General features: G+C 37.4%; 1 protein-coding gene across 3 annotated transcripts in view; it reads left to right on the top strand.

The window, feature by feature from the left end:
* The window catches only part of VSNL1 (visinin like 1), an 86,733-nt gene that overhangs the window by 38,013 nt on the left and 26,057 nt on the right, over positions 1-22,663 (top strand). For all 3 annotated transcript variants that reach the window (XM_058801154.1, XM_058801151.1, XM_058801153.1), the window contains exon 2: positions 2,269-2,437. In XM_058801154.1, coding sequence (XP_058657137.1) covers positions 2,276-2,437 — 162 coding nt within the window. In that variant the 5' untranslated portion in view covers positions 2,269-2,275. The remainder of the gene's footprint in view (positions 1-2,268; positions 2,438-22,663) is intronic.

The following is a 22,663-nucleotide window of genomic DNA, read 5'->3' as shown; positions in this document are numbered from 1 at the left end:
GCTTTTTTTCATCCATAAATATTGAGTTAAATACTTATGGGGATATGAATCCTGGTGAAGAATGGTTTTTTGAATCTACCTAGGATAGTTACTATAACTGCTGAGTGTCTTTAGGGATTTTCTGGATCCTAAGCAAAGCACCTTATGACTTCAAAAGGTAACAGTGTAGGGGGATACAGTATGGGTAAATGAAGGTGCTATAGAATGTATTCTTACCCCCTAAAGAGTTGCAGCTGAGCCAATTACTAAGGATTAGGAGCAGGCCTGATGTTAACAGGCCACAGCTGCAGCCAGTCAGCAGAGTGTTATAAAAGAGTGGGTTGGGTGGCTGAGGGGAATTGGAGTCAGTGGCTGCTGTGAGAGCAAGGATGAGTCAGTGCCTGGAGGAGCTGCCTGCAAGAAACATCAAGGAGGTGTGAAACTCTAGCAATATGGAACCCTTGCAATGTAATGACAATGGAACTCTTGCAATCTGTATGATAACATAACAGTGTGTAAATAAAAGAGGAAGAAAACACAGCCCATAAAGAATAAAACAAATTTTAAGAAGTCACTGTTTCTTGTAAAACCTATCTGAGTGGGAGCTAGAGAAATAACTGCATTAGTGTACTTTAATCTCCATGGGATTTAAATTCAGAATGTGCCAAATTGGGTCATTGTCATACATGAGAAAATGGGGACTTCAGAGATAAGGCTGGGGCAGTTGTTCTAAATACCATAAAGTGCAAACCCATCATTTAGTCAAAATAGCTGATTTCTGGACATCTGCAGTTTTAGCTGTGACACTTAACTGGAAGATTGAACTCTCACATATTTGTGCTAAGTTTACTGAAATCTGTGAACAGGAGCTTAGAAGAGCCTCAAAGTGAGTTTAGAGCATGGAGTAAGTTTAGACCAGGGAGGACCATGGCCAGAAGGGAGAGGTGCCATGAGATCTTTTAGGAGCAGACCTGGTGCTGCTGGTACTGTGGCACCAGGGGACATGTTCACCACACACAGAGACCAGGAGGAATTATTAACTTTGCACCTGCTCAAGGAATATTCCCATAAAGTTAATTATATAAATATATTGATTTGTTGGAGCAGAACAATGTTTGTCCTTTTGAGGAGAAAAAAACTTCTGCTTTGAAATAGGGGAAGATGCCAAAAGCAATAGATTAAAATTGGGAGTGGGTGGTAATATGGACTAGAAATCAATGCATGGTGTGATGCAGTCATTAGACACAGATGCTAAACTGGAGATAAAAATGGAAATGTAAAGCTCGGCTCTGGAAAGAAATTATTTGTTGCTTTGCAGTTCTCTACAGGACAAGTGAAGTGTTGTCTATCATCTGACTAAAAAGAAACTAAAAGATCTATAATGAAAAAACTTAGGTGAAATTGGAAAATGTTAAAGATGAGGTTTTCTCTAAAGTTCTCTCAAAGGACCTCTTTGGTCAAATGTCAAAGAACCTGAAAGTATCTCGAAGGGCCAACATGAGTAGTAGTGAAATTGCGGTATTTATCTATACAGACACGCAAAGTTTGTATTTCTGTTTAATATTTGAAATATATACAAAATGTATATAACAAATGCAGTGAATATCTTTGGAGTTAATGATCATGAAATGTAAACAGTGATGAAATGTAAGCAGTCTGTTTATCGATTATGCATTAAATATATAAATACACATCTATTTATACATATGTGTATGTATGCATGTATATGTACAAATGCATATGAATTAAATTTATTTTTACAGTTTGCTTTTGTCATTGTTTGAGACCAAGTTTGTGGACTCTTGCATTGTTTCCTCCCGGTGGAATACCTAATGCTGTATGTTACAAGCCTGTCTGTCCACAGCCTTGGACATGTGAGGAGTAGCTGCTAATGTAGCTGTCATATCAGAAGATATTTTCAAGATAAAGAGGAATTCTGTGGACATCCTTGAATCTGTGATTCTTTTTCTAGTTACGGTCAAAGAAAAAAAAGTAATCATTTTCAGTCTTACTGTAAAGAAAAGCTGTAAATTGCCTAATTTTAAGGCAAATGAGAGTACTCTGTCTCCAGGCCTTAAGATTCCTGAATGAAAGAAGAACGTTGCCTTTTTCACTATTTTCAGCCTCCAATAATCAAGCATAACTTAGGTTCATGTTCACTAGCAAATCTGTGAAGTTACCTTTGCCTGAAGGCAGCAGTGAATATAAAACAATTGTTCAAGTTATGTGGCTATTTCCAGTTTAAAATGTTCACATTTGGCTAATTGTATTCATTTATTTCTTCCTAAGGCAAAAAATGGGGAAACAAAATAGTAAGCTGGCCCCTGAGGTGATGGAGGATCTGGTGAAGAGCACGGAGTTCAATGAACATGAGCTAAAACAGTGGTACAAAGGATTTCTAAAGGACTGTCCAAGTGGCAGACTGAACCTTGAGGAGTTTCAGCAGCTCTACGTAAAAGTAAGTTATTTACTAAGTTATTTGTTAACTTAAAAGTGAGTTGTTTGACTGTGGAAAGAGTTATGAAGTAATGTAAAGCAAACATATGGTCCAGAGCTGCTGGTCATTTGGACTGAGGAATAACTTTGCTTGGAGAAGCAATGGTGAAGATGAGACAATGAGTGGGAAGTGTTACCCTCATCACACCAGTGATTTGTGTAACTATAGTGACAGGAACCAAAAGTTTAGGAAAAAAGCTGTGATTTATTCACAAGAAATATAATACATTTTCTGTGCTCTGAAATTCATGATGTGAATTTCAGATTTTAAAGGTGATGTTGTTCACCTTTAAAGGATGGCCATGGTCCTGTTCAATATAAACAATGTGATTGCTGGACATATTTATATAAAAGTGGTGAACTTTTATGGCAGTATGACTTGCAAATAAATTATGCACTGTGCACAAAGAATTTCTTCCATAAATTTTAGATATTGCCTTTATTTTTTCTCTGCTGTCACTTTTTTCTCACTTTATTGGGAAGGGAAAGCAAGCTGATCTCTTTATTTTCTTCTTGTTTTTCATTACTTTGTCATGTTCAATGCAGTCTTTCCCTTACATTTATTATGTATTTATTCTGTAACAAGAAGAACATGGGGGAAGCATAAAAAATGTATTCATGTTAAAAAGATAATTATATTTTAATTCAGAATTGAGTGTTGACCTAAAGGTCAGACACTTCAAAGTACTGTTAATTAGGACAAATATTGAATGGCAATGATGAACTGTAGGATCATAAATACATTTGAAAGGCTGTTTTATTTTTCTTCAGCCTCACATTGTAAGTAGTTACTGTTGAGCACACGGGCAATTTTTGCAGACAAGTGGGACTGTTGTTTTCCTCAGATGCACTCTGCAGTTCTTCCCTAAATTTCTTCAAAATTGAACCAGATCACTCTGCAAAGTATTACCTAGACAATTTTTCTTTCTAATGAATGGCTCTAGCATAAACTTCCAACTCAGCTTACAAAATAAGCTTCTGTCTTCATATTTTATTATTCATGGCTAAAGGTGTTGCCTCACAATCCTATTCTTAAGTAACAAATGAGTTTGTAATGAATTATATTTTTAGGTGAAAGAATCTGTACAGCCTCAGGTGTTTTACTTGTTATTGACTGATCATTTATAAGTTCCATTTTAAACAGTACTCACTGCACATCCAACAAGAGCAGACATTCAGTCGTTGCTCATACATGTTTCTGGAAAAAGTAAACCTTCTTTAAAAAATTCTTAATAAAGTATGTCAACTCTTCAGAAATAATTTTTTCTTTTTGGAAAATCACAGTAAAGGTGGTTTTTGGTGATTTGCTTTGTTTTGTGTTTTTGTTTGTTTGGTTTTATTTTGTTTGTTTGTTTGTTTGGGGCTTTTTGGGGGGTTTTTTGGTTGATTTTTTGGTGGGGTGGTGATTTGGTTTGGATTTTTTTATGATTTTGTATGCTGTGAGGAAAAACATCAGGAAATAACTCAGAACTTCCAGGACTTCCTTCCTTCAAACAGGTGTTTGAAGCATTCATAGATAGTTCACAAGATACCTTACTCATGAAGACATATCAGAGAGTAAATTCAATATCATGTTTTCAGAGATGGTAGTGCAAAAAATAACATCAAGAGCACAAGCAGTATTTTGCTCCTGAAATTTGAAGACAGCTTTGTAATCTTACTAAGCTGCAATATCCAGCTTTTAGTTTTATGGCCTCATGTATCTTTACACATGGACATGAAATGTCATTCTCTGCCTTGCTTTGGTAGTTGTGGGATTTGATTTTGCTATGTAATGGCACTGCCATATATTTAGTCTAGTTTATTGTCATCCTATATTTAATGTCCATATGGGGCAAAATACTAATTTTGTGAGGAGAAATATGATTATCTGTAGTAAATCCAGAGCTGTACTTCTGTGTATGTCACAGAAATGCTTGTAAAATAATGTCTCTGAGTAGCTCATAGTCTGAGTGTTGGCCATGGTGGCAACTTCTTGTGTTGGACATTCCGTCTACCCCAGCTTCTGGCTGCAGATAAACCCCCAGATGTGAAATTCATCTCTCCAGGATGAGCCACCAGAAGGAGACTCAAATCTTTGTGGTTACATTTATGGCTTCTCACTTCAATTAAAATATATTCAGGGTGAAAATGCACGAAACATGTATTGATTTGTGATTCCTCTGCATAAACTTCTAGTTGGGAGGGATGACGTTCATCTGTTTGTCTGAACTGGATTTTATTGAGGAAGATTTCCATAGATCAATATATTTTGAAAATAAATAAAAGACTTTCTTCCATTTCCAATTCAGGTTGACTTAAGGTGACATTGTTTCTTTGTTTGTGAGACCTGTGGGGAGCACTTTCATGTGTGTTGATAGAAAGGTGTTGGTCATCTAACTTAAGTGCAAAGGAAACTTTTTTTATTTTTGCTAATGCAGAATAGAAAATATTATCAACTTAAATAGACAAAACATTTTATATTATCAATACTTTGAAGGGAATTTCCTGGTTATCTGCACTTCTCTTCCATCAGATTTATGGAGTGAGGTGCACAATCTTAGGGCATAGAAACCGTTTTGGAGTTTTTTTGTGAAACATAACTAGATGTGTCCTGGGATCACACCTTGTGTTGCTGTATCTAATGGCTGCTAATAAGCTTGAGTTAGTCTGAAAGGGAACCTCCAGAACATGTCTGATGTGGATGTCAGGTCCTCCACACGAACCCTTCCAGCTCTACATATTTGCATCAATTGTACTGTGCTGTTTATTGATGTAGATAAATACTGTATTGACTAAAGGGGAAATTACTCTAGTTTGGCTTGGGAACGTTTGCTATTGAAATTTCCATTATGAATAAAAATCATCTAGTGCTTAAAATAAATAGTTTCACCAATGGACTTTTAATGCAAGTGTCTATAAAAATTTTCAGCCAAAAGTACTTATTTTAAATAAGCAGCTAATAAGCAGAAATATACTTCATATTGTTGCATATTTAACATTTTCTGCAATATAGTAGGTTCATTGAAAATAATCCATCTTTGGGTAGATAGATTCTTCTTGGGATACAAAATCCATGGCAAATTGTTAGGGCTCATGTTTCCTTCCATGTTGCTGAATGAAGTGAATGTTCTGCAATTTTTTAAATAGTTATTGAAGTGTTGGTTATGTACTGCAAGCCCAGAGCCACAAAGAGTCCTCAATACTGAAACACTGAGATAGCTGTCCTCAAAGTCTGCAGAGAGCATGGGAGGAGGAGAAATCTGTAGATAGCATTCTGAGAAAACTAAAGCCAACATTTTGTAAAGTAACATGCAAAACCACAAGGTATTGCTCAGGACAGGAGCTGGTGCTAAATTCTAAGTTTCTCCAGGGTATGGGAGTTACATCTTCCTACTGCAGAGAACTATCTAGAACAGTAGAAAAAGCAAAATCACCTGGCTGGAGGCCTTTTGCTTTCTCTCTTAGGTGACAAAAATAATGTAATTGCCTTACCATCATCACAGTGGTTTATATACTCCTTAAGCTGTATAAAACTGAATCAATTAGAGGAAGAGCATTGCCAGCAGGTCAAGGGAGGTCATCCTGCCCCTCTACTCAACCCTGGTGAGATGTATCTGGAGAGTTGTGTCCATTTCTGAGCTTCTCAGGGCAAGAGAGAGATGGAGCTCCTGAAGCAGGTCCAGCAGAAGGGGACAAAGATAATGAAGGGACTGGAGCATCTCTGCTATGAAAAAAAGCTGAGGGAGATGGGGCTGTTCAAGAAGAACTAATTGAGAGGGGATCTCATCAATGTTTATCAGTATCTGAGGGGAAGGTGTCAAGGGGAAGCACCAAGCTCTGCTCCATGGCAGCCAGCAATAGGACAAGAGGCAGAAAGTGATGCACAGGAAGTTTCTCCCAAATATGAGGAAGAAATTCCTTACAGTGCAGTGACCACACACTGGAACGGGGTGCCCAGAGGGGCTGGGGAGTCTCCCTCACTAGAGATATTCCAGAACCCCCTCTGGATGCAGTTCTGTGCCATGTGCTCTGGGATAACCCTGCTTGAGCAGATGATCTGCTGTGGTGTCTTCCAACTTTACCTGTTCTGTGAATTATCATGTCTCTGTTTGAATCTGTGCTGATTGCCCTCTCATTTATGTACCTGTGATGAGATGTGACCTTCTGGGCTGCTGGCAATATCCCAATTAACCTATTCTTCTGTAGGAAATCGCGTCAGACAAGCTGAAACCTAAAATTTCCTTCTTCAAAGAGAATATCCTAACTGTTAAGCTTAATCCCTACTAGCTGTCTTAATTTTCCTTTTTCTCTCCTAAAAAGTCCTTAGTTCTTTTATCTTGCATAAAACTTAATTATCATTGCAGGCAGAGAGCTAAGAATTTAATATACAAACCTGTCATTAAAATAAAAGATACTAATAAAAACCTCTTGCGTGTTCCTATCATTCTTTAGGGTTTCTTGCACTCTGAAGGGCCAAATACATTTTCCTTCAGATCTTTTGAATTCACTGGGTTTAGATGAATATGCCCTAGAGTGTGTAACTGTGCATAATTGCTGCTAATATTCACAGGAATTATGCATGTTTATTAAGTGGAAAATAGGCTTCTATATTGTGATACTTCTTGGAACTGGGTCACTGAACATGAGAGGCATATCTCTGCTCTAATAGAAACAAGAACCAATGGTCCTTTAGCTGGAAGAGTAGAGATAGGAATGATCATAATATAACGCTAACATTGATAAAGAAACTTACTTTGTAAATTTATTGCCCCTATATTGTTTAGATATGTTTTGGAGTTTTATAGATTGCATTCTTCTTTTTTTTTTATTTTTACACCCTTCATTTAAAAGTTATTTCATTAATTGGAATCCAATGGTTTGTCATGTTTTTGGATTCTATCTCACATTTCTGACCTTGAAGGGAATTGATTTTTAGTCCTTCATTTTAATATGTGTAGAACAAAAGAATCTCAAAAATCTATTGCAATTATAGTTGGTGTATTTGCAGCCTCTTTCAAGACAGACTAGCAGCCTTCTAAAGATGACACAGAGCTCCTCAAAATATCAGGTTAGAGCTGGATTTCAGGCTTTCAGTGGCTGTAAAAAAGTAGGATTCCAGAATGGCACAGCTGTGTTTACAGATGTCCCAAACATAGATGGAATTGTACTGGCAAAAATTGATGTTTCCTGGGATCATCTCTTAACTGGTAGAGCTGTGCTGGTTTTATGAGTGTGCCTTGGCCACTTGAGCTCTCCCTATAACAAGAATACTTTTAAGGTATATTATACCAATGTTAAGTGTATTACACCAAATATAATTTATATATTTAGCATATTATACCAATCCTGTGTTGCTATAGAACTTCAGCATGTCTTGAAATAATGTAGATTATAAAAAATATTGATTTATCTACCCACACAATACTTTTAGCCTAGTTGCTACCTTCCAGAAGATTACATCTGCTGTGCCAGCAGTATTCCTGGACAGTATGACAGGATATTTGCTTGCATGAATCACCTAAACTTAACTGCAACACAGAAAACATCATATGTATTTATTTATAAAGATTACTTAAAGAAACTCTTTAAAATTATGAATATTACTGCTGGTTTTTTTTGAATTGTTCAAACTGATATGGAATAATAAAACTAATGCTGTTATTTGAGGAATTTGATGCAAACCAATAGAGCAACAAATAGCACTGGTTTGGGAGCTTCACAATATGGCTGTATAAGGAGCAGTGCATATCTAGATGGGCAGGTAAGTCTGGGAAGGAATGACAGTAACATTATTTGCCTCAGTAGAAGCTTTGCTTGTGTGGAGTAGTAAAACAGTTGATGAGGTAGAGATTCTTAATGCATTCCTGAAGCACTTAATACAGATCTGCACATCTGAGACTATAAATTGTTAGGAAAAAAAATCACTTTTTCACCAGAGGTCCAGTGAAGTTGCTATGAAAAGAAATAAATATAGGAGAATGTAAATGGCAGTGTGCTGAAAAGCAACTGGGCTTGTGGCCCAGCACTATCACTGGGGAGTGCTTTTCAGGGTGAGCTCCAAAGCTGTATTAAAACTGGGTTCTGGTAACTTTAAAACCAAAAGTGATTGCAACTGCTTTTCAAAGAGGACTTGGCTAAAAAAAAAAGGCATGGTCTTGTTGCCTGGATGTTTTCCATACAAAACTGCTTTTGCCATTATAATTTTTCTTCTCCTTATAGACATGAATAGGCAGGTTCTGTGCCAAAATGCAGGTCTACTTCTAAACCACATAAAAGGCTTATTATATATTTCAAAGAAAAGCTGACATTGTGCTCCATGAATTTTAAAACAAAGGGCCAGAATGCTCCTTACTTATAAAACCAAAATCAAACAAACCCTGAAGGCAGCATTAACTTTGAAGCTGACTTTGGGCAATTCAGGGAAGGGGAGGATATTGGTAATGTGCCTTTCTGCAGCATTTCTGTCTCTCTGCTTATCCCAGGAAAAATAATGTCTGGGCTTCATATCATCTTGTGGAACAGATTTTAAAGTCTGTCTTTAGTAAACAGGGCTTTAAAGATCAGCAACCATAAAGGAAAAAAAAAAAAAAAAAAAAAAAAAAAAAAAAAAAAAAAAAAAAAAAAAACCCAGAGTAAAAAACCACAGATTCTCATTTAAGCTGCAAAGCAAATTGAAAACAGTAATTTCCAGAAGAGGACCAGCATGCTGGGTAGCAAGCAGTTCTGAAAATATGGCTGTAAATCACAACACTGGATACTAAGAGCCTTTAACAATGTGGAATGGAGTCAGTTTAGATTGAAACACTAATCTCAGTGAAGCTAATGGGAATTTTCATTCCTGATCCTTACTTAAGCGCTTAGGACTGTACTGAGCTCCCGAAATTGTTTATCTTTGTGAGACCCGAGTGCTGTGAAGTCTGCTGCAAGCTCCATTAACCATTAGTGTCCAGTCCTACAAGCTGGATCTAGAGTCTGGAGAACTTCTCTCACCACATGTGAAGATGTGCACGCTGGGAGCTGTCATTTAAAGGCAGCAATGGTTTAAAACCTAAATCTGGGACGAAAAGGGTGAAATTAAGGGTCCTAAAGCTGGTAAAAAAGTTTCACAGGTAAAGAAAGACAAGTCCTTTTCTCTTTGCAGTATTAGTGCTAGTGGCTAGTTTTAAAGGCTAAAATACTTTTTTTTTTTTCCTGCTTCTGTTGCAGAGCATATAATGGCTCATGTCCTCTAGACGGTCTCCTCTGGAGACTCTAAATCTGGGAAATGAGGAAGTCAGACAATTTTAAGAGATGAAATCTAAACACCTAGATCTTAATTTCTCTGAACAGTAGCTTGTGGAGTATCCAGGCTAGTGGAATGAATCTTCCTAATGCTTGAACAAATCAGTAAGATATACTTACACTCTGTCTGGAAGAGGCAGGAATCATGGTCACAGTCCAATTGTCCAAAGGCATCTTCAGGGCTTACAGAGTTAGCAGATGTGTGGGAATGCAAATATTTAGTCCAAAATTCTGATTATTACCAAGCATTGAATATATCTGTAGTTCTGTGGCTATATGTGGTTCTTGGAGGCATTTGAAACTGACTTCCATTGCACTGAAGAGAGTACATCCAGACAGGACAAGATGATCCAGCCTGGAATGCTTAAAAATATCACCATTTACATGCATGCCCCAGTTTCCAGCATAGCCTGATAAAAGAATGTAGGCTGGGTAAATTTCCCAACAATAACATGCAAATTACTTTCACTTCATCTTTTATTTTGAAGGAAGTTCACCAGTTCCCAAAATTGTCATGCATTTTTATAAGGGACCTTCTTCCTTTGCAGTTCACCTTTGATCTATGTTTTATTCCTCTGAGAAATCAAAACAATGAATTTGGGATGCTGTGATTATTTCTGAAGCGAAATGCTGAATTCATTAATAAGGTTATCTGGAGGGTAATAAAGAAGTGTTGCAGCTTGGATGGAGAGAGCCATTGCTAACGCTGAGAATGAAAGAGCTCAAGATAAAAAAAACAGTGAAAAAGTCAGTATCACATCCCATAGCTGTTATCATGTTCACATCTACTAGCTGTGTAGCAATGCTTATTTTGCCATTGTTACATGGTCCTCACAGCAGCTATCAAGACTGATCAGTGGTTCACAACCTCTACACAATCTGTTGCAAAAGTCAAGTGTTTCAGAATTTTGTCATCCTGAAACTTCTGCTTCCTCCCTCCCTTCATCCCACCTCAGTGTTTCCTTGTCATCCCAAGGAAGAGTATTCACAAAACTAGTGAAGATCCTTGGAGATGCACAGGTGAGAGAGAGAGGGGTAATATTGACTGTACTTCTTTCAGAGATCTTCTCTTCAATCAAATAAAATTGTCATGAACAAAGCACACAAAGTCTCTATATAATGTATGAACAGTTGAAATACTGAAAGTTTAAACCATTTGGTTGATGTCTTCAGCAAAGTCAGGGTTGCAATTACTTCATGGTCAAAATATAAGTGTCCTGTACTTCATTTCTTTGGAGTGAGGGTTTGTTTTTTTTTCCTATAGGATGGATTAGCAATGCCTTCCTGGAGTTATACATGCACATAACAGTATGGCATTTCTAGCCAGACGTTAATCAAATATCTAGTTGAGATCTACACTGGTTTCTGGGCCTTGTAGCTAAAGTCTGACCGTGTCTTAGTGGAAACCTGTATTTTAGGTCTTCAGTGACCTGGACTTTGAAATGCAGATCTTCCTTTTTGGATGATACCAGCCTTATTCTGCAGGCTAGAAATCATGTGTTTTTGTTACTTGAGACCAAGTGAACTAGAGTCTTCCAGGGACCTCTTCTTGTCACATTTCTTGAACTATAAACATTGCTGTTTGCTTAAGATATATATAAAAACCTGTTTAGTTTTACAGGGTTCCTGAAGGAAGTATTAAAGCAGGGCACTTCATTTCAGCACTGGAGTAAATTACTGATTTAATTTTTTTTTTTTTTACTTTTAAACATTAAAGTGCTTTCCTCTAGTATCAAAGTATGCATTCAGTATCTCACTTGCACACAGGCCTGGAGCTGAAAACAACATTCTTATTTCAAAAGGTATGGACAAGAACTTGGTGCTCTGAACCACAGTCCTGCACCTTGCTGTGCTGTCTCTGACTCCCTGCCTCACCTTCTCCTCCCAGGAAACTCATAAGTCCTGCAGAAAGTTAATTTACCATGCTAATATGTACTTGATGGAGTGAGTCACTGCAGCTGAGTGTGAAAATCTCAAAAATGAAAGGGGACTCGTTGGAGTGAACTGTGGTGCTCACCGGCAGGCACAGCCTGTGTCAGCCTGCTCCTCCTGTTGTGGCGTGCTGAGGTGGCAAATAAATCACTGTTAGCACTGCAGCACGTGCTGCTCTGGGAAGCTACAGCCATGCAGCTCATGAAACAAGTGCTTTTCCAGGGTACTGTGGAATGGGAAAGCATCTGGGAGCTTGGCTAGTTATCAAGTCAAACACAGTTTCTATTATCATGTAGACATTAGTTGCCATTCCAGTCAGATTTCTACTACTCGTAGTCTGAACGCTTCTAGTATCTTGGGATATCAACTTCCTTTTTCTTCAATGAGAGTAAATTTCCATCTTTTCATGTTTAATTACAGCTCATAGGAATAGACTATTTGTACTGACAAACCTTATGATTTCCAAATTGAGTTGACTTACTGCTACCTGGCATGAGAATTAGGTAACTATCTTAATTTTATATTCAATCACAAACAAAACAAAATGAGAAAAACATATGGTTTGGAAGATAAAGTAATCAACAGAAGGAAAATTAGACAGAAGGAGATTTTGCCATTTTACTAAAATACATATGAAACTTTCTCAGAAAAATGTGGTGTGAAATCCACCAGGTGAAGGAGATGCGAAGGTTGGCTTCCTGATTACATGAATAGCCCAAAACTGAACATGCAGCTTTAAATAAAATCCCCAGTAGTCCAGAGAAAGAGCAGTATAAACAAAAGTCTAAATAAATACTGCAGTTCACCTCAAAGTGAATATCAACTGGGGATTATTTCCATGTTAACAAAAAAAGGAATTAAAAATTCCTGTTAATTGAAATAAAATTTTATGTGGACCTTGTCAGCAGCTTTCACAAGAAATACATGAAGTTATTTAAATTATGAAGTTATTTCTAGATCTCTCTAGAGTTCCCCTTTCATTATACCCTAGGACATGCCCTAGGGTTGCTGTTATCCCTTATTAGGATATTACACACCTGTATGGATACTTATGACTCTAGAGCTTTCTTTGACAGATATCCTCGAGTTTGCTCCTCCCTGTCAAACCATCAGGATAGGAGATGATGAAGCCCTAATCCAAGATATATGAATTTTGGCAATGTGGTTCCTGTCCCTGGTGCCAACACTAGATACACAGGGACTGATCAAAGGAAAGAGTCCTTGAATTTGCTTTTGTGTTCACAGGCTCCAGCTTGTACTGCTAATGTCCATGTTGGCTGTACCTATGTCCCTCTTCTAAATACCTTTTTGGTTCTTAAAAACTTTGTGTTGGTGTTTATTAATGTAGCAATTATTGTGCCCTAATTATATGTGTTGGTGAGATAATTATAGCTAAAAACATTTAAATGATGGGGGTGTTTAAGAATGGATCAGCTAAAACAAGAAATTGTGTTGTGAAAGCCTCCCAGGACATCAGAGGCATGCAGATGAATTTAGAGTTCCTCCTAGCATGGATCTGTTTTCACCAGAATAAACTCCATGCAGCTGCCGTTCATCCAGCTGCTGAATGCTGGGAGGTGATGCTCTTTGGATGTGGTCCTGCTGAAATGCAGATGTCCTTAGCTTCCTTCTGGGCCTTTCTATCCACACACACACACCCCTTAGCTTTGGCAGGAAAGGATGGAGTTGTGAAATCACTGCTGCCCATCTACCTTCTGCTTCCCATTTACCCTCCTCCCCAACACCTTGGCAGGTCAGGTCCTGTCCCTTGTGCTCAATTAACAATGTTAATTTCATTCAGGAGGAAAACACATCTCCTTTCCTCAGGGATCAATTTCTACATTTCTGTACAAAGCACCTTCAGCACAATGAGCCATTTATCACATGTGCATTGGTATACTCAGTACAAACATTATACACACATTAAACTTCTTGATTAGGACAAGTGATTTAGGTGGCAATCACTTCTGAGCTCACAGTTGCTTAGTGAAGACCAAATCCCACAGTTTTCTTGGAGGAATTCAGTTGTAGTAAATCTAGAGCCACAGAAGCAAACAGTTGAACTTCATTAGTTTTGAACTCATGCATAATTGTTTTTCATCTCATCTCTTCTGTTGCACATTTGTACAGAACAAGGGATGTCTTAACACTATATTTGTTACTCTTAGAAGTCAAAATTCCCAATATTTCATATTTAAATATTTTATATATTTATTTATTTTGAAATATAATTTTCATGCATTACGTTTGTTTGTTTGATTTTTTTTTTAACAAAGTAATACTTCAATAACACCTGGACTGAGAAGGGTACACTTTCTGAGTTCTATATAGTGGTTCTTAAAAGCTCAGCAAGAAACCTGTGGTTAAAGTCTAGAACATGATGCTGAAAATTGTGGTTTATAATAATAATAATCATATTTAATTGTAAAGGTGCTATATGAGTCCTGGCTTGAAGAAGCAATTATTTATCTGTTGATTAGTTCTTGCCACAATTGTGGCAAGTATGTGACAAGGGAAACCCAAAAAATTAGTGACCTTGTGTTAGAATTGCTTGCTCAGTGCCACAAATTAGCCCCTATGGTGTGTTAGTCTATCCACTCATTTATTTTTAAGATTCTTTTCCCCAGGAGCTTTTCTGTATAGCACAAAAATGGTGTTTAATGGGCCTGAGGTTATTTTCACAGAGACATAAATTCTGGGGTTATTCTAATGTACAGCCAAGAATTGTAGGAATAAGGATATTTCTACTTCCTGTATCTACTACCCTGGGGTATCTTTGAAACATGAAAAATCATGAGAAAGAGCACATGCTCTGAAACAACCTAAAATGAAAACATATTTTCATTCTCAGGAAATTTAGTTTCTCATACAGAAAATCACCAGCAGGTCCACAGCAATAAAACTGAATAAAAAAATACTGCTAACAAAAGGTAAATGCTGGTCTTTGTGCACAGCAGTTTCTTGTAAAGTGATGTACCTCTTTGTTATTTCTCTGTAAGAATAATGACATTTTGCCAAAGAAATGAAATCTGTTTCCAAAGAATGAATTGAACACATTCAGTATAAAAATTACATTAACTTGTAGCCAAATTTATTAAAAATACAAGATTCAAAATTATTAGTTTGGCACACAAGCTTCTAATAACTCTATAGAAGTGGACTATCTGTGGGAAATTAGCTCTTGAGCTCTATCCAGAAGGCAATTGCCAGTGGGAGAGAAAAAAACCCCTTTATTCTGGCTGTCCAAGGCTGGAAATTTTTTTCTGCACAGGCACAATAAATAAATAGTTTTTGCTAGAAATAAAGAGACTGCCAAATCAACCTATCTGAATAAAAAGTATGTTGTGCTTTACACATGGGAAAAGTGCTCCAGAACAGTTAATCCCTACAAAAACATTATCCCTGGATTATCACCAGTAGTACTTGCCTTCAGGCAGTTTTCAGTTGTTTCCATTTTCTATACATGTAGCCAGTGTTTTTATTTCCACGTGACTGTTCATCTCAATCATTTTCTTTGCTCCCATCTATTCTGGGTTCGTGCGTGTGCATCTTGCGTGTTGCCAGAGTACTTTGGGCTATATTTGCATTTCCAGCTTCATAGAAATATTGTTCTACATATATAATGCTGTGAAAGGCAGCACGTAGTCCTAAAGGGGCCACTGATTTCTGTGGAGTGGCCCATGTCACTGCAGAGCACATCAGTGGGCCAGGATACCTTGTACCTTTTCTCCTTGCCTTTTGTGTAGACACGCTATACAAACCAACCCCGTGGCGTTGTTATGGGTGGGTGCTGTGAGTGAGCTCACTTGGCTCCCTGGCTGAAGAAGCCTCACAGCTTTTACTGCCGGCACATTGGTGCAATGGCTGGGTCAGGGGACAGCTGAAGTCGTTTTGCTGTGCAGACAGGATCTCTTGGAGCCAAAAGAAAAACAAAGGGAAAACTCTTTACAAGAAATGCAGTCCCTAGTTACCGCGTGGATCACTTCCTGCATAACCAAAGGAATGGTAACAGGACATGTCACCTCTGCAGTGGAGTGGGAGCATTATGGTGCAGGGTAAGAGTTTGCCCAAAGTGAGGATAGTTCCATTGATATAATCCATGATGGATTTAAAATGTGCTTTCTTAAATTGCCAGAACTCATTTATTACATGAAAGCCTCAATTCTTGCTATCTTGCTATCCTAAATTGACAAAATGCAATATAATGAAAAAATAAATGTTTTCCTTCTAAAGGAACCAAGTACCCCCCTTCTTCCTGTAGTGCACCAGAAGGTGCAGCCTTGGCATCTCCAAATTCCTGTACAATTGTGGCTGTCAGGCATGTGGAATCTTTAGATGCATCCCCACCTTCTTCTTTACTGTAATGTGCTTTTTTTTTTTTCCCAGCCAGCTCATATCTTTCTTCCCTAGAGCACTAGCTAGGTGAGTGGTGAAGCCTGATGGGATGTCTGTACCTCTGTCCTTTTCTTCTCCAGCTTCTGAATTTCTGCAAGCTGGGCTTTGTGACTGCAGCATAATGAGAAGCTTGCTGTTAGTTGTGCTCATTCAGCCTGTGACTGGGGCTTGGCCATTTCATTTTCATTTGTCTCTCTCCTTACTTCAAGACAAGGGCAGTCCAATATCAGAAAGCCAGCCCAATCCTTTATCAAAGAAGAACCTTATATCTGGAAACTTCTCTAAAATAAATATGTCTAAAAGCTCTGGCAAGATGCTGCATAGCAAAGCAAAATGAATGGGCATAATAAATGTTTGTTATTCATTGTAATGCTGCTGAGAAACACTTGAGGAAAGAAACTATCCAGACTCTACTACCTGAACTAAAATGAAATGTGTCCAGAAAGATTTTTGAAATGCCTTCCTTTTGATCTTTAAACATATATACATTTCTAATTTATAAAGCCAAAGATTGGGTGGGGGTCATTTGTTGTAATTTTTTAATTTTTTTAACTAATTTGGCAGTAATGCAAGTGATATACAAGGTGGTATCAAGCAGAACAGGCTTTAGACATGAAAGTAAATTTGAAAGAGAAGAAATTGGCCTTGGGTAAGTGTAAATTTGCTGTAGACTTTTACATTTATTTTTATGAACCTAATGGGTTTAAAAATTAAGACAGATGATGAAGATTATGTTGTCAGGGGGACATTATCTAGACAAGCCATTCCATATTTATGGTTGTACATCTATAATAAAACACATAGCTGTGAGAAGACCTGCACTTGCAGCCTTTAGATAAGGTTGTAAATAAACAGATGAAATAGCCAATGGTGCTGTTCAAATCCATGGGAGATTTGACACCTTCTGAGGGACCAAGGTTTGGCTTGCATTTTTCCAGTTTCTTGTTCTATAATATATGAAACACTGCAAAAGAATAACAGATGGCCATATGACTAATCTTTTTTTGTGATGAAAATATGGTCACTTTATGTCTCTTGTATGGAAATCCTGCTTTCTTGGTAACTCCCACAAGCAAATAAGCCATTACCAAACTGTTCTTGAAGTTATAAATATAATATCTGCAAGCAAAGAGAAGATGCTGGATTGGGCACTCCTGGGAACTCCCATTCAAGCCATTGTGGGTTTTTCAGTTCATTGGCCAAACAAATCAGATTACCACATCTGTTTAGCCAGATGGTCTTTCTAGTGTCATGAGGAAAGTGCAGTCAAAATACTGTCTATATCAAGGATTGTATTGACAACTTGATGCAGAAAAGGAGTTACATTACAGAAAACCCCTGTTGATGGTATTTGATGGCAGTTTCCTTTTCCAACAGGCAAATGAGCTGAGCACCATCTCCAGCCATGGTTTGGGTAGGTGGAAGCTGAGTTAGAGACATGGTTGGTTTCTAGATTGCAAGGTGGGAACACTAATCTATTTAATATATTATTAATATATTAGAATAATAGAATCATAGCATTGATTGGGTTGGAAGGAATCTTAAAGGTCACCCAGCTCCAACCTGCCTGCTGTGGACAGGGATGCCATTCACAGATCAGCTTGCTCAAAGCCTCATCCTGTAAGAGCCTAAATGAGGGATGCAGGACTCCAGACAGCTCTCCAAAATGCATTTTATTCCATCCAAGAGGTTAGAGCAATCCAGGGTCCTGGGCGACAGAGCTGTGCCTAGAGCTGTCGGCTCCAGCTGCAGGCAGGCCTGGAGACCCTTTGGTTTTGGTTACAGTGCATTATCTACTTTGCTTAGCATCTTAATACAGTAGAACCAATCTATACCTTAACTAATATCTGTAGCCTATTATAACTACTATAATTACCATATTCATGTTACTATTCTCCAATCGCTAAAAGTTAGTACATTACAGTTTAAGCTAGATGATATTTTTCAGTTTTCTTGCAGTGGAAAATTCTGAGACTTTTTTCTTCTTGCCACATCAGCAGGCTTGTTTGCATGTGCTATCTTCCTGCTTGGTAAAAACATCTTCTTGTTTGAGGTGGGTTTATCCTTTGCTCTAAGTCAAAAAAACCCTTCTAATTAATATACCCTTTGCCTTCTTGGTTATCCAGTAAGACTAGCTCAGCAATTCTTTTCTTCTATATCAAAACTTGCTTCTATCTCTATTCCTTCATCAGCGTCTGCACAGCAGAGGGGCAGAATCCCCCCCTGCCCTGCTGCCCACGGGGCTCTGGATGCAGCCCAGGGCACATTTGGCTTTTGGGGCTGTGCTTTTGTCCAGATTCTCACACACAAGAAATTTTTTCTGCACAGGCACAATAAATAGTTTTATTTATTAGTTTAGAAGAACTATTTAATAGTTTAGAAGACTAAACTATTTAATAGTTTAGCAGAACTCCTGAGTTCTTCTCCACAGGGCTGCTCTCAGTGAGTTTGCTCCCAGTCTCTGTTCATATCTACGATTGCTTCAACCCATGTGTGACACCTTGCACTTGACCTTAATGGACTTCATGGGTTCTTTTGGGCCAAGCTTTCTCAAGTTTGTCCAGGTCCCTCTGGATGAGATCCCATCCTTCTGTTGTGTCTTTTATTAATCTTGGCCTGACCTGCTTGATATATTATCAGATCTTTATTTGTTTGGGTTTTTTTTAATTTTTCCAGCACTTGCCAACAAAAGAGTATTGTGCATATTTTGGGTTCATTAGACTTCTCTTTTTTCTCTTCTACTCAATCCACTCTACAAACATTATTAATATTACATCTCTCCCACATAATTAAAAAAGAAGAAGGAAACTATCTCTCCAACTAAACAGAAATTACTTGAGATCCTTTTCCAAATTATCATTTGGTTCATTATGGCCTTATAAGGAATATTCTCCCAGAGTATAATCAAGCTGTGATTGACTTATAAGAATTTGCAGTGACTAGCTATTTGTGATGGAGCCAATTGAATATTCAAATGTTGTATGACAATTTTATATAGCTAATAAAGTGGATTTTGTCCCTATAGACCTTGAAAATTCCAGGATTATAGGAGAAATGCATGGGACTTGGCTACTAGTGGAGAGAGCAAAGGCATTTTCAGTGGGAAATCATCTCATTACAGGATAGATGTATGAGAGACATGGCAGAAATCATTCTTGGAAAGAACCCATCTACCTGTATCTAAGGGGTGCCAGTGAGCTCTTAGATGTCTACAACTGGGAAGAGGAACCCAGACCTTTGTAAGAGGTATTTGAGAGAAAAGCAATTTTGCATAATAACAATAATAATTAAAATTAATTTTATCCCAATTTCAAACTATCATATAGATTTTATAATATTGTTTGGGATGTATAAACATTTTTATATCAAGATCTCATAATACTTTCTTAGCAAATGGTAAAAATCCCAGAGATAATCCCACTTCACACATTCTTTATATATTTGTTGTTGTTAAATTCAAGCATCCACTGTGGTCATTGGAAAGAGTTTCTTCCCCTTTGTTGGAAACAAAATCAAATTCTGTAGACTCAGATGGACGAAGGGAAAGCAAAAGCTGAGATACGTGGAAAAAAGTGTGCTTTTAGGTATTTGTAAACTATTTATTTGCTTAGCTTAGAGCATATTCATGCTGGGAAAAAAAATATTGTTTCTGAGTTTTTATTAGTTTTGTGATAATTACAATAATTACTTTAAAAGTCAAAACCCAGGAAATTCTAAATGAGACAGTATAATTATAATACATAACCATAATAATGCTTCCTTCCATTCCTCACTTGGGTATTGTGAGGCTTAATTAGTTAATGTTTGTACAGCAGTAAAATGCAAAACACCGTAAAAGTATTAAGCATTTTTCCTGTTTCAGTGCTTCAGTATAACCAATTATCTTTCATAAGGTTTTTAAAGGGGATAATTTAAAAAGATCTATGTAAACCAAACTGTATTTTATATCTGTCTTGCTGGGAGATGGAGTGGCAAATCAGTGTTTAATTGCATCAGTATTTCACATGAGCCTGCTGACACTGTGACAATGGATTTGGCCTAGAAATATTTGTTGATTATCATATTTCTGGGCCATGCAACAAAATTAAAGTGTTCTCATGGGAGCCAGAGACACAGCTGATGAAAATAAATAGAAAATGAGTGTCACAAGTTGACAAACCATCATACTTAGAAAGGGGGAAAAATAATGAATAAATAGCATTCTGTTGAAATAAATAAAACCTTTTGTCAAATATTTAGAGTAGGAAAATCTGTTATTTCATCCTTTTCTTGTAGAGAGTTCAGTGAAGAAAAACAATCTTGTGCCATATATAAATATGCAATGTATAAACAACAAATGGAGCTAGAACTCAGGGAATGTGGCGCTGAAGAGCAAAATACGAGGTTTCAAATTGTCTTTATTTCTAAGAAGTCCTGAACAAAATATGTGTATCAAAATAACTGTTTCACACACTGTAAGAATCAGTCTGGGTTGGAGGTGGAAATAGATATAAATTAATTTTCAGGAGATTACTTGCACCTCTGGGGATGATATACAGAGCCTGTCATTTAAAATCCAGGGCATTCTCCAATAGATCATTGGTTATTTAGTCACCTTCACCTCTGCCATTGAGCTTCAGCACAGAATCAAGGGTTGGGATTAATTTTGTCATCTGAAGGCCAGTTTGTTATTTAGGCTGCACTAGAGTCAATGGAAAGACAGAGGTAGTTCCATGGGATTATTAATTTTGTCTGCCTTATGCAGAACCATCTTTGTTTCTTTAATAGCTGCTGGACCAAAGGAGAGTTCTCAAAGGAATTAATCTGACCATAAACCTTTATTTGTGAAATAAATTAATGATGCTATGGAAGCAGCATTCTCCTTCCACTATAGAGGGATTTTCATGTTTCATATCTGTTTTTTAGACTTAGACAACTTGGATGCAAATTAGATAAATGGCATGAGGAGTGTGGGCTCACCCCTCAACATGCTACATGCCAGCAATGCAGAAACTGTTCCTTTCTACACTGAAGTACATGTAGAAAGGGACAATTCTCATCATTGACAGGGATCATGCTCATGTTAATTTGTTTCAGTTTGGAGAGCATTTTAGGTTCCCTTCTGCTGCTGGTACTGTAGAATTAAGAAGCTTGGGTTGTAATCTGCATGTTTCTGTGAGCACATGGATCTGTCAAATGCAGATTAAAACAGGTATTTTTTTAAGCAAAGATGGGAGTGCTAAGCAGTTGGCTTTGGATCCACATTAACACTTGGATCAATGCTTTTCAAAATAAGAGTTAATGAAAACGGATTTAGAAAATTAGAAATCCCAGTTCTATAAAGGTGGTGAAAGTTTTGTGGTTGACTTTTGTGAATCTATTATTTCACCCATGAAATGAAATTAAGAGTGGCCTATTTTACTGGTAATCATATGATGGTTAAAATGCTGGAATAATCAATATGTAAAAGCAATCATAATTAAATATTGACTCTTACTTTTTTAGCCTCAGTCTCTATTACTTGTGTCAGGCCAGTTGGATATGTATTCAAAACTGTACTTTGCTGGAAAGAAATGGTGCCACTCACTCCACTCCCAGACGATTTATAAACATCAATTTTCAGCAGGCAAAGGCTTTCCACTTTTGAAACCATGAGAATTTTCATTATGGCATTTACATGTGCCTCAGCTGCTGCTAAGCAACAGGGCTGTTACCTGCCAAAAGCCTGGAGTTAAATCCCAGATCTGTAAAGAGGATGGATAGAAACACAGATGTATAATATACTTAAAATAACAAGTGAGGAATGTGGTTTTGGAAATATGTAGAAATGTGGAGGTATAAGAAGAATACAATTCCATTCTAGAAATATGTGACTAAGGCTTATATAATGTGTTAGAGAAAGTTAAGAAAATTAAGCAATTTATTGTATTTTGGTGATTTGTTCTTGAAAACACACTGTGGTCAGATTAGCTTTGCTTTGCCAAACCTTACCAAGAAGTGTTAGGTATATATGCAATGTTGGAAAATGGGGAGTAAGGAATAGGGAGAACATCACCAAGAAAATTTAATTTAATTTAATGCATGTAGTATTTCTAAATCGTAGAATCACAGAATGGCCTGGGTTGGAAAGGATCTTATAGATCATCTAGTTCCAACCAACTTTGATTCATAGTATTTTGCATAGTGATTTTGCTTCTTCTTTTAGAGACAAATGTATTTATGTTTGGATAAGAAATGAGTCTTATCCAAGTGCTTTTCAAAGGCTTGATTGGCTTTCTTTTCCATTGGTGTTTTTGGTGTCAGCTTTGGCTCAGCTGGGTGGGACTGTTTCTGGGAAATGGTTTGGATGCTAGAAATGCTGTTGCAGTTAATGGCATTAGCATCTAAGTCTAAGGGCGCATGATGAGTGGTGTGGTACCGGCACAAGGCATAAAGATGGTCTGTATCCTGCAAAACAGCCTGCACTGGAGGAGGAGGCAGTGCACAGGGAGGAATGGACCATGAGAATAAATGTGAAGAGTGAAACAACACCAAGAGCCCCAGAAGTCACAGCCCAAATGCCAGCTGGCTCATTGTCAAGCCTTGGGTAAGAGCAGAGAGACTCCAAAGGGACATTTGA

Source organism: Ammospiza caudacuta, chromosome 3 (genome assembly GCF_027887145.1).
Source record: "Ammospiza caudacuta isolate bAmmCau1 chromosome 3, bAmmCau1.pri, whole genome shotgun sequence".
NCBI lineage: Eukaryota > Metazoa > Chordata > Aves > Passeriformes > Passerellidae > Ammospiza > Ammospiza caudacuta.
The sequence above is the reverse complement of the archived record's forward strand: the minus strand, read 5'-3'. Positions and strand labels throughout refer to the sequence as shown.